This window comes from Calidris pugnax, unplaced genomic scaffold (genome assembly GCF_001431845.1).
Source record: "Calidris pugnax isolate Ruff unplaced genomic scaffold, ASM143184v1 scaffold13, whole genome shotgun sequence".
Lineage (NCBI taxonomy): Eukaryota > Metazoa > Chordata > Aves > Charadriiformes > Scolopacidae > Calidris > Calidris pugnax.
Genome location: NW_015090810.1, coordinates 19619303 through 19632375, shown reverse-complemented (window position 1 = coordinate 19632375; position 13073 = coordinate 19619303). Strand labels below are relative to the sequence as shown.

At 39.4% G+C, this 13073-nt stretch overlaps 2 protein-coding genes across 3 annotated transcripts in view; one reads left to right on the top strand and one right to left on the bottom strand.

The window, feature by feature from the left end:
• ARHGAP28 (Rho GTPase activating protein 28) overlaps positions 1 to 7575 on the top strand; it is a 76344-nt gene extending 68769 nt beyond the window's left edge. For both annotated transcript variants that reach the window (XM_014938670.1, XM_014938671.1), the window contains exons 13-15: positions 844 to 998; positions 1644 to 1708; positions 3580 to 7575. In XM_014938670.1, the coding sequence (XP_014794156.1) occupies positions 844 to 998; positions 1644 to 1708; positions 3580 to 3671 (312 nt within the window). In that variant the 3' untranslated portion in view covers positions 3672 to 7575. The remainder of the gene's footprint in view (positions 1 to 843; positions 999 to 1643; positions 1709 to 3579) is intronic.
• A 1084-nt stretch (positions 7576 to 8659) lies between these two features.
• LAMA1 (laminin subunit alpha 1) overlaps positions 8660 to 13073 on the bottom strand; it is an 87242-nt gene continuing 82828 nt past the window's right edge. Inside the window, exons 59-62 of the mRNA XM_014938672.1 lie at positions 12876 to 13029; positions 12127 to 12260; positions 10806 to 11028; positions 8660 to 9217 (exon numbers count right to left, since the gene is read on the bottom strand). Coding sequence (XP_014794158.1) covers positions 9057 to 9217; positions 10806 to 11028; positions 12127 to 12260; positions 12876 to 13029 — 672 coding nt within the window. The 3' untranslated portion in view covers positions 8660 to 9056. The remainder of the gene's footprint in view (positions 9218 to 10805; positions 11029 to 12126; positions 12261 to 12875; positions 13030 to 13073) is intronic.

Here is a 13073-nt window from a genome sequence, read left to right as displayed (position 1 = left end):
GGAAGGCAAGTTCATTGATCGCAGTAATTGGCTTTGCATCTTATAAAAACCAGACTAGCCATGGCAGGTAGCTGAAATATGAAGGGTAAATTGAAGGCAACCTCTGTTTGGATAACTGAGTTGAATTTTGAGAGCACTTAACACAAACCCTGAGTCTCAGATGTTCTAAATTACCCAGGGACAGAGACTGGAGAGACAATTGTACTCTGCTCAGCATGGTATTAACTAGATTAGAACTGGAATGCAAACCTTGCTAATTGATTTATCCGCCATTAATCATGGAAAAGTGCATAAACTTCATAGATGATCGTTTGAACCCTACACAAGGTCAAATTTCAAATTAACAGAAAACATATGGTACTTTGATACTGTTCATAAGCTTCGATCTTGTTGAAGCTATAGAAGTGGAAATGGGGAACTGGATCCTCCTGCATCAGGAGAATTTAGTCTTTAAAAGGAAGACAAGACCAGATATTCCTAGTCATTTTTATGCATTTTGAAATAAGCAGTTGGTTCGCTGACCACTGTTAACAGAAATAACTTTAAAAATCTCAGATAAAAACTTGTTTCGATATTGCTGCAAGCAGTTAAAATTCCAGCGCTGTGCTTTACTCTGCATGCATTTATGTGATGCTTACCAAGGAGTTAGTGTCTTTGTGTCGTATCTTCTTACACTGTATCTATAAATTTGTGTTTGTATGACTGTAAATATGTTTTTTGAATAGTTAAGTGAATCCAGGACAGTAATTTTTGCAAGCAACCTCAAAAGAGTAGCAGAACTGCTTCTGAATGGAGCTACAGCAATATTTGCCTTAGACTTACTCTACTGAATATTGATTTCAGGGAGCTGTCACTTTTCCCCCATACCTGCAGTCTGACATACCCGAGGGGGTGATAAGAGTTTATGCTCCACTACATTCAAAAGTCTCTATGGCAATTCAACTGAACAGCCAAACAAAAGCCAAAGACATCCTGGCTCGATTCCACTGTGAAAACAGGTGGGTATACCAGAACATTTTGTTTTCCCTGAACAATAATGTCAGAACCATTAATGAATAGATTGACCCTTTTTCAAAGACTCATTGTGTTACAAGAACTCTTTTTCTATTCTAAAATTGCTAATTTATGGTTACGCTGGTAAAAGACATTTTAACCGCTGATTTTATGCTTTATATTTTACTTAATAATCAGCTTCTATACAGAATCAGTCTGCCCTCTGTTATGTCACTACTGAAAACACACGTTTATATTATAGACTTGCTGCACAGAGGAGCCAGAGGGATTGTCTTACATCTGCCTATAAAATGTTAATGTTTTTATTTCTGTAAGGTAATAATTATTAACAGTTATGGGAAATGGCAAATTGTACGTGAAAGTCTTTTCTGCAAAGTCTTCCCATATTACTCTATAATTCTGTTCTTTAAATAAAGAATAAAAAATAAATAATAGAAGGCTTAGTTAACTGTGAGGCAGCAATCTACCTCTGTAGCAGATTCAGTGTTCTGCATTGCTACATTTGGTGGAAGTCCTTGCTTTTGATAAGTAAGTTCACAGGGGCAAAAATATCAATTTTTAGCTTAATATAGGTAGTGGTTGATAAGGTTATAACAGAAAGACAAACTGAAGGTTTTTTTCTATCCTAGCCGCGGTTCATCACAGAACATGAGAGGCCAGGTCCAAAGTTTACATGAAATCGGAGGAAATATAGGTAGGTCTCATTTTTGAAACTTCATTTCTGAAAGTCCTTACCCTCCTGACACACCTCAGGACAGCGCTGCTTTCACACAGTAGGGTCCCTCCTGCCTTCCAGCCCATCTGCAGGAAGGGAGTCTGACCCAAAAGCTGTTAAAATCAATGTAACGCTTCCTTCCAATGGCAGCAGGCCTGGAAGGGCACCCAGCAGGAGAGAGTGACCTGATGGCTGGATCTCAGCAGGACTCCTGACGGTCTTGCCAAATTCATCTGACCTTTCACTTACCTCTCTCACTCTCATAATTGAGCATTTTTCCATGGCTAAGAGACCCTTCGTCTTCCTCTTCCCAGCACATCCCACCTCATTGTCGAGCCTTTTTCCCAAGACCTATTTCTTCCTCACTGTATTTAATTGTTAACCTCCTCCAAATAAAAAGCACAGAATTGAGAATTCAGCCCCTGCATGTAAGAGGGTACTACACTCACATACTAATCCATGCGCTTTGTTTAGATTGTAAATTCCTTGCAGTAGGATTTTGTCCTCTTCTGTGTTTCATGCAGTGACGTTTTTGTAATAACAACAACAGTGGCTTGCCACACAAGTTCCTGGCCTAAAGGTCAAAAACCAGATTTTAATTTGATATGGCACAGTCCTGCCTCTCCTTTCTCTATTCATACTAAAATTCTGTATGCTCTGTTGGAGTCTTTTGTCAACTGTCTGATTAGATTATTCCTTAATTCTTCTAGATTCAGCTTTAACAGTTTCTATAACGTTATTACAAAACATCACAGAATTGATTCAGCCTCAGTCAGGAAGCAAAGTCTTTATTACTGAAGATACTCTCACACAAAGCTACATTTTTGATTAGCGATTTGTTCTGCCTGGCCAAACAGAATGACCAACCAGTCCTAAAACACAAGATCCTAAAGGCTTTGTGAAAGAATCCCAAGTATTCCCACCACACTCTCAAAAATCTGGACGCTTAATTTTTCTCTTCATTTAAAATTATTTTTAGAGTCCTAGATCTTCGAGGGTACCTTATTCCATTGATTATGCATTAATTCACTTATATTGCTTTCACTTTAATAAAATCATTAGGACCCCAGTGACCTTATAAGTAACTGTACAAAAATTTTGCCATAATCCTTGGTGTCACGGCAATGTAACCTCCCCAGTTAAATGGCTTCATCACTCAGTGTAAATGCAATATAGTCCAACAAATCAAGTTAACTCAAGAATTTATTGCCTTATTACTCAATTAAGAGGTGCTAAATGCCTCTTTCTGTGGCAAAGGCAGCAGGGACTCCCCAAGCAACTCCTATTCCCAGTCACCACCTAACGAAATGCGCAAACTGCCAGACTTTTTTCTGTTAACCAGCAAAACAGCAATTGCCAAATACCTCTGCATTTCTTTGCAAGATCCTAGCTGGATGGGAACACATGGTTTACAGAGCTACTTTTTCAGCATTTAAAAATAGTGCAGAAATGTGTTCACAGAGTTTCAATTCCAGCCCAGTAAATCCAAAGAAATAAAAGGAAAAAACCCATACTGTGGCACTTAGAGTAATAGTGTTGTTAATGCTTTTAAAGAAACCATAATATTTGTTCACCATTTGACTAAATGCCTTGTCCATAGCTCAGTGTAATGCAGGGCATCCTGCCTGGAAGTTAAAGTGAATTCATGGCTCTCACTGGGTAAAAGCAGGGATAAATTGATATAAGCCCCTGTCTGTACCCAGGCAGGGTGTCAGCTGGACACCCCAAAGTAGGCTCATTCACTACACACAGGTTGGGGATATAATCAAGGACATTTTAACCTGGCTCTGTCCCATTTACTAACGTGCTCAAAACATCCTGTGATTCATGGCTGTCGATTTCCCTTTCAGGTCAGCACTGTTTGGATCCGGACGCCTACATGTTAGATGTCTACCGTGCAAATCCTCAGGCAGAATGGGTGATAAAGCCAAAAGCGAGCTGAAGCAGGAGGCTGTGGCGTACTGGACAAAAGCCAAATGGACAAGAGTGGTGCCTGTCATTTTAAGAAGCTCTTGGCAGAAACGAAACATAATGGTAGCTACAGGATAACATTCCTTCCTACTGTACTGTCCAACTGACGTTCGCCGTGTACTACTTTTGGTATACCAAAAGCATCATCACTCCAGCTTCTAATCCACCTGAAAATACCACATCGGTTATGCTTTCGTAGGGGTTACACTTGTGGCAGTTGCCCCAGGAGGGTGGCCCAAGGTACGGTGTGCAGAAGACAACCTGTGGCATACAGAGTTGCTCGTTTCCTGACCTGGTGTTAGACCATGAGCTTTTGGAAAGAATCCAGTGGCATCCGTGGATGCCTGAAACACTACCCACCACAGCGTGACACAGACATTCATGAAGAGAAGGTGTCTATCAAGCCTGGGAGAGGAGCTCAACCTGCAGCGGTGCCAAGACGTAGCTGTGTGACAAAAATCAAACCTTTCTGCTGAAAGTAAAGCTGTACAGTGTGCGTTATGGCAATATTTATGTCTCTCGGTCACTCCCCATGAGTACCTGATGCTGGGGGAGGGAAGGGAGGAGGGAGGAAGAACTACTGTATAGACAGCTATACTGCTTTATATATGTGCCACTGTATATATTATTCCTGTCTTCCAAAATCATCCGTCTGGATTACATTACTGCGTGCAATTGTAGCGCCACAAACCGGTTTCTCCTTCCTTCCCCTGTCATGCACACGAGCTTCGGGAGACAAACGCTAGGTGAGGAGGGGCCTGTTCCCCTAAATCTGCCTTTTATTTCATACTCTCAAATTTAAGTCTGTGTAATGCCATGATATATGTTTTAATGGTGCCATCAACCTTTTTGTTAAACATTATAGTTTCTTAATTTGTAACCTAATTATTATTTTCTTTTGTTTATTTTAGCTTTAATATGTAAGCAATTTTTATACTATTCAGCTGCATTGAGAAGAGAGATCTTTATCTGGATCTTGTATAATACAGCATGGAGAGGAAAAGCAGCTTCCAATGAGCAGAGGGATTTAATCCTCTTATTTAACATTTAAACATGAGGGCGTTCAAACTGCAGCCAAACTAGGCCCAGTTGTGCTGGGGGTTTTACAAACACACAGCAAATTGCAGCTCCTTTTACAGAGGGCAGGCGGTCTGTGAAAACACACAGGGTGTCAAGAGCACAGGGGGCTGCAACTGCATTGGGAATCCAGTGCAGCAAACGTAGGACAGTATGTCCCATTAGTAACCAGTCACAAGGGTGAGCACCATTCTTCACCTAATCCCCTCAGTTTGGGCTATTCTTGATAGAACTAGAGCCCGTTTGTTGAATAGGGAAATGACAAGTCCCTAAAAAACAGCAAATATTTTTTTCATCTTTGTCTTATGCAAAAAATGGGAACCAAAGCCTTCAACTGCACTGCAGTGTCTCCGCTACGGGAGGATGACATTGCACAAGGAATTCACCTGAGCAGTGGGGTTTGCTCCCGATCTGGATGCACAGAGGAGGTAGAAGCTGGTGCTCTGTTTACCAGGCAGCAATGTAGAAGCCTTCTGAACCAAGTCCTCCAGGGGAACATTCATACGCTGTCCTGCAGGGAATGCTGGTAACTGGTGATGCTCTGCTGAAGTCGTGCGGTGGAGATTTTCACATTCTAGGAACCCTGCTTCTGGGCCAAAGTGAATGGTGTTCTCCAGTAGTTACTTTCACTGTTAGTGTTCAGTGAAAGATAGCAACATTGAATCAGTAATTTTACCAGCAACAATAACGTCTACAGAGGGCAGACACCGTCTTTCTTCCTTATCTTCTGATAAAAATGATAAAATTTAGCAACATTGTCTTTTTTTTTAAAATAATGGAATTTTTTACTTTCCTTTTTTTTTTTTTAAATCTCCCCTTAACACTAACGGATGCATAGTTGCAGCCAGGAAAAGACCAGGACAGTTGTATTATAAAATACGCTGCTTATTTTGACAACTATTTATTTTAAGTATGTGAGCGAGAGTAAATCTGTGGTTTGTTCATAGAACTAAGCATAAACGTTTTGTCAGGTGCTTTGTTCCCAGTTCCCTTTAGTTCCCTCTGTGGGAATGGACCACTCTTTCTACGATGCTGCCCTTCTTTCTTAGCTGTAAAAGAGAACTAGTATTTTCCTTATAAACGTGACACAGGAATTAGTTGAGTTAAATTCTGCTCTCAGCTGCAGCCAAACCATCCCCTGGGCAGAACAGGAGTTATAAACATCCATCTAGAAGGACAAACTCAGCAAAGGGATTTAATGTAGAAAGTGCTTTGAACGTGAAGAGCATCATATAAATGCTAAGCATCATTGTATTTATAGCCAACGAAAGAGCTTTGATGACTATACAGAAAGCCTGAACATTAACTAAAGAATTTGGAATGTTGTAGCAAATGAGATAACTTTCTACCGTACTTTCAGACAAATACATTGACTTCCTCCATCTTGCCCACTCACTTCAAGCTGTGTTCTCAGTGGCCGTGCGAGGGAAAGGACAGAGCACCCCTGGGCTCACACGGTACCTTGCTCAGCACGTTCTGGACCCTGAAGGAAGGACTTCATCAAATTTTTTTCTGAAATGGATCTCACTGTATTCTGCTCAGGATAGAAGGGTGTTTTTGAAAGACTTTCACCTTTTACCACTTTGCAACTTAGGAAAGCCAAATCCGATGTAATGAAACCCATCCTGTGCACACCTGTTTTATACTAAAAATCGCCTATAACTTTACAAGACATGCATATTAGCAGATGAACTAGATTCTACGCCCAGTGCCCAGACTGCTACAGCATGGCCAAATACCTGCTGTCTCTGCAACAGAATGGCAAAATTCTTTTTTGATACAAATGGACCTAATGACCCATGTGTACTGTGGTTAATACTGTTACACATTAAGTTGTTTTGTGTTGTTGTGGTACACTAACTTGATTTAATATGCAGCAGACAAACTGAAAAATCTCTGCGATATTTTTGAATATGAAGTTTCAACTTCAGGCCTTATATTTCAAACTGCTGGTGGAGATAACCTGGAATTTTGCTCCTTCTAGCAGCAGCTGAAGTCAAAACCAAGTTATGGTAGGTTTGTCACCTGACAAAAAGGAACACATGCGGAAAGCTACACATAAAAAAAAGTGGTAGCAAGTAGGAAAACTTATTCAGCAAACTCCAAAGATGCCTCAAGCATTTATGTACTCCATGGTTCTACAAAGACAGCATTTTGCATATCAACACATAGAGAGAGAAAGTGTTGCAAGAAGTAGGTATTGGAAACAGACTGGAATGCTCTAACCTGTTTATGCAGCTAACGCCATTAGAATGTGTGCGTGTGTGCAAATGTGTCAGTGTCTATGTATAAAATTAACTACCTCACTCTGCATTTTCCAGGAAAAATATTTTGGCTTAGAGGGTTAATACTCCAAAAGTTTCTATTATTAATTTCACCTCTCTACTAGTCTTTTGCATTGATAAAATATTTCTCCTTTAATTTGGAAATTACAAAAAAAAATTTAAAAATTAAAAGGCATACTTCAGGATATGCATGCAGTTTTATCCAAACCGTGTTGCCTCAATTACTGCTTGTAATGTGAACCTTATGAGACCAGATCTTGGGGTTAATAGATAACTAATACAAAAATACCGTGTTTTTACTTTTCAATGGCTTTCCATGAATGTGTGTCTTCTCTGGAAAATAATACAATGCCACTAATCAAAGCAAAATGTTTGTACGTACGTTTCTCTTACAATCCTCATTATGTTATGTGTTTTGTTGAAGTAAGCCCACACGTTAAGTGTATTTGTACAGCAGAATGTGACCATTGTATTGTATCTATGTCAAAAATAAAAACAATACCAACAAAGAAAGCTCTTCAAATATAAACACGTGGTTTTCGGATAAAAGCAGGTGACAGAAACTGCAAAAAGCAGTGGTGAATCTGTCTTAAAAGCAATTCTGCTGTTACAGCATCTGAACAGCTACACAAAGGACCACATTGTGCCAGCCCTGCTCTAGTGGGGCAGTTCTTTGGTCCAGGAGTTCTTCTCTTGGACTACCTCGATGCGAGGTACAAAATGACACTGCTTGGAATCCTGCCTCATTGGAATCAATGACAAACTGCTTTGGGGATTCATCTGAGCCAGTATTTTTTAAACTAGTATGAAACACATAGAGCAAAACTGACTTTAGAACGAATTGTAAAAATCTATAATAAAAGCCAATCAAAACTGTATGGTTCAAAGAGGGAAAAGGAGATGGATGTGACTTGTAAAGAACCATGTTTAGTATAGATGTGTCTTCAAGTACGAGACGTTTGTCACTGCTTCATGATCTGACCAGTTGATGAATAGATGTCCTTACTTGAGTGAGATCAAGCGTTTGTCCTCCAATCCTGGCTGAAGTGCAACTACTGGAAGCCTCAGTTTGGAGAGAGAGGCAGGTGCAGCAGGAAAAGGTAAAGGCAGAGCTGCTGACTGGCCTGTGAATTAGGAACCACAGGGCACCAAAGCTGCTTCCCTGTGTCCTGTAAGAAATACCGTTTTCACAAGAAAGATGCATTAGTTCTCGTTGCCAAAATAGACAGTTGTTCCCAAGCCAGACCCAAATCTTTTCTTCACCAACAAACCATTTCATACATGTCTCTGTGCTGTGGAGTTGCTGCTTGTCCTGCAGCTGATTACATGAAAGCATAAACAGGGACATCATCCTCTGAGACAATGTGGCTACTAACGGGGGTCAGAAGCATTGGATATTAAAGGCAGAAGGAAAAGGGATTGGAGCTACCACATAAAGGACATAAATAAGAACATTCTATTCATTAGACTCTGAATCTGAGACCTTCAAAATTATGCCTTTAGTCTCCTGCTCCCTCTGCTGGACTTTATCCATTTGTACTTTTCACTTAGCCATCTGGCTGTTCTTCTTCTAACTGAAAGGTATGGAGAACAGAACTACAGGAAATAATGCACAGTTTATTGTAGCTTTATTATGTGGTCCAAAATTATTACCTTTTTATAAAATGACCAACACACAATAAAATGAAATACTGTGAAGTAATCAAACGAAAACATACTGTAAACACTGATTAATAAAAATTCCCAAAAGAAAAATATCCAATTAATGCCATTAACATTGTAGTAGAGGTATCTGTTGTTTAAAACCTTGTTGTTTAAATGCAGACATAGAGCTTCGGACTAAAAAAAAAAATAAATGACCTGAGTTGGGAAACAACCAGAAAATGAAAGAGATGCAGGTTCTCACCAATTCTTCTTTTCATTATGAAATGAGAATGAAAAATAACAGATCAACGAAAAGAACCTCCCTCAGTCCAGACAGGCTTTGCTGCAGTTCAGTGCTCAGCCCCAGGGCAGGAATGAGGAAAGACTCCACGCAGGTCAAAAGCTCGGCTGAAGTCAAACAATTCTGCCTGTTGGCCCTTGGTCAAAACGAGGTTCCTCAAGCAGCCACGGAATGAGGTCTTGCTTGTGAGACAGTTTTGCTTCACATCAGCTGAAAAAAAAAAAAAAATGTGTAATATATAGAATCTATTTCCAGTGAATTGAACCAATACAATGATCCAGGTTATTATTCAATTGCTTCCTCTTTCTCCCAAACAAGAGATGGAACCAACACCTGAGGAGCACCGAGTTCCATTCATGTTTGGATTGGGTGATCTGGGTCATGCCACCATGGACAGTCAATGCTGCCTTCAAGAGTAAGCCATGCACTGGGTTAACTTGTGCAGAGTTTGCACAAATAATGTGTCCCAGAGGACAATGGGAGATAAGAGAGGAGAAAACCACTCTACATAGGTGTCTGCCATGTTAAAATTGAAAGTGGCAGAATCTGAAGCAACAGCTGAGCTGTACACAGTCATGGCCTGCACTGGCAAACCAAAATATGAGGTTGGTAGAGAGTCCAACTCTTTTTTACATACAACCTGTGAAAAAAATCATGCCAATTCTGCACTCAACTAAACTGAAGAATTTCTCTCTTCTCTATGTGCCCTAATGAGCTCTGACGGAACAGTTAGTATCACATTGCCCTATTTAAAAAACAAAACAAAACAATTTGAGGAAGACCAAATATTAATCAAGATCTGGTCAATTAGCATTAATTCATTTTTCAAAAAGCACCAAAACCTTGTCCTACAGAAGGCTCTGTAACATTTCAAGCTATTATCCCTAAAGCTTTCCAAATATTTAAAAGCTGAGTTTGCCCTTCAGACCTCATCACTCTGTTTTCATACAAACCTAAAGATCTGAACTGGCGAACTGTAACAGCTGCTTCAGAGTCAAATGTACACAGGCATTTTAGGCTAGCTTTAAAAACATAAGACATTCAAAACCATACAAAGCCTACTTATTCTCGGTACTGATGTGTTCATTAAAAAGTATGCCCGAAAAAAGGCCAAACTCATAATGTTAGAAAATCAATCTTCTTAATGAATACATTGTCTTGGCTCAAATTATCAACTGATGAGTTGCACAATCTAATTGAAAAGTAATTTGATTACACATTTTTTGTGTTACTATCTCTTTATATTACCATCGCAGAATGATTGGCAGACAGTTACTTCAGAAGGGAATACACACAGAACAAGGGAAATATATGTTCATCTGCAGCAGCTTGACTTCTGCCTGCACAGCCCCCAACACAAAACATTTGCAAAAATAAAGTAGAAAAGAGCACTACAGAAACCTTGCTTAGATGAATGTGAAAGAAAGCCTTGATATGAATTTGTGTGCAAGATAATCACACCTAAACTTACACAGGCAGTGGTGTTTTGAAACCTGAGAGAGACTGTGAAAGACGAACCACATGGAGGAAATCCTTCTCAGAAATTAAGGACCAGGTTTGTGTAGGAAAGTGACACGAGTTCAGTTGATCTTGCCAACACACTCAACAGCTAAATGCAGTCCTCCACAAAGATAGTATACACAAATATTAATAGGCTGTGATCTCAGCAACAATGTGGAAAATGGTAACTATGATTTATAACCCAATCATGAACTTCGTGAATCAGAGAGAGAGCACACATTGTGTTGAGAGTCATTCAGAGAGGGAGAGAAGGGAAGAGAAATATTATTGTACCTACCAGGATAGCCTCCAACATAAATGGGATTGTTCGTATCTGCAGAGGTTGACTGGGTGTAGGGATTATCAGTTTGAACCAAATTCCCATCAATTATCAGTGAAATGCGATGTTTGCTTTTGTTTGCTTGAAGCTTGTGCCATTTTCCATCACACAAACTATTTGTGCCTCTTGGTTCATATGTAGTTGTTATTCTGCCAGCTCCATTGTTGACATGGAATAAAACCTGTATAAACAGCCAGATGCCAATAAAGATATAAAGTAAAAATACATGAACTAATTTGCCTAGATAAAAGCACACAATCACACTGGTGCAGAAATTTCAGTTTTAATAAATGCTTGGTAATTATGCAAAGCTAGTGTTTACTTTGATGGATAGAGTGTTTCCTTATTGAAGTATCTTTAAAATCTAAAAGGCTTAGATCTATTGATGCAATGGCCTGTTGGGTTAGGTTGGTATACTTCACTTGGGACTCCAATGTTTCTTACAAATAAAAATCGAGTAATCTTCTCACAGAAGTTGAGACTTCAGATCTAAAAGAAGATCCACTGTATTTAACTGAAGAGAAGGAGAACGAACTGAAAGCACATGTCGTTGCCAATACATGTATTGATTTATTTCATGTGTTTATTTTTCAAAGCAGTACACATTTCCTCAACTCTGTGGTGAGGATGAATACGTAAATATTAATTGAGAAAGTATGTCCCACAGAAACAGTGATATTTAATACTACATCTAGCTAGGAAGTTTTGAATAAAAAATGAGCTATTCTGAGAAAAGGAAATACTTAAGAGCAATCAAGTATACATTTTTTATGCAGTAGATAAGTGGAGAACTAGGTATTGATTGTTAAAACGTTTATGGACCATAATGGCCACTAGAAGTAGAGTGAGTTAATTGCTCATGAACAATGGAGATTACAGAACAGTGTGCTTTGTACATGTTATAATATGTTTATCAAGGACAAGTGTAGCTCTATGGTAGAAAAAGTATTAAGCTACAGGAAAGGTATGTATTTGGGCAAACATACAAGGTATGTAGCCCAGGAGGTCACAGTGGCTACAGACTAACATATATTACACTAATTAAAGAGGCAAAAAGTTCCAGTGACTTCTGCTAATCTCACATTTTATCATATGCTGATGACGAGAAACCTTGAGACTGAAAGTCTATCCCATACTAGTTCTGTGGGGATTTCGTCTCGACATTTTGCTTTCATCACATGTCACTGCTGTCGATTTAGTGCTACCCAACTGTTCTACCCTCCCATTTTTAAGCAAGCTTTGTGAAGTGAGGGCACAGGGCCAGCACAGGGCAGCCTACCTTGCCATTTACAATCTCCAGTCCAATGGCATCAACCTTAGCACTGCTGACCCCGAGGAGAACGCCATGCGCTGCGGTCGTACGGAACTCCAGGGTGATGTTCACATCAGACCGGACTTTGTAACCTTCTCTGACTGAAAAAAAGTTATAAGCTTCTAACAGAAGACTTGTAACCCACAGTACAAAGTAGAATACATATATTGTCATTAAAAGGCCTAAGGCCTAAAAAGCTTGTTAATTACTCTGCTGGGATATGACCTTGTCTGGAAAGTAAGTTTTCCAAAGTCATAATTCACATTTTATACTGGAAAAGATAAATTCCCAAATAAGTTTTCTTTCATTAATTTAGATTTAATACATTCTATCTCATTTCTAAGAAACAGTAAAGACCACATACTAATGTAATCCTTCACATTATTTCACAATTCCACTACGTCTTTTGTCTCCATACCCCTTAAACAGACATTAACATAATGAACATGGATATTCTTAGCTGAGGAAAGAGGTAGTTCATTTCTTTCCCAGAGCCAGAATCATTAGCTCTTTAATTTGTGGAAGATAGCCCTTTGCAGAAATGGCCACTTTTGGACATATGGAGTAAAGGGACTCAGCTAGAAATACATATGCAGGGCAGGCACTCTTTGTGTGGGGAATCATTAAATTACACACAGCTCCCACAAGACCTAAAAAGAGTACGATTTCATTAACATTAATTCAGTAAGGTACTGCTTTCATTTAATGCCACTTACCAAGAGCAGCAAAGCCACTCCCATCAAAGAAAGTCCCGTCCTGCACTGTTACATAGCATTTATTCACAGCAAAGATAGAGACAGGGCTCTCGTTGTCCAGCTGCTTGCTGTTAATTGTCAGGCTACCAATGCAGGCAGGAATACTGTGAGTCACCTAAGCATATTGAAATATAAGAGTTAATGTATAATACAAACTGC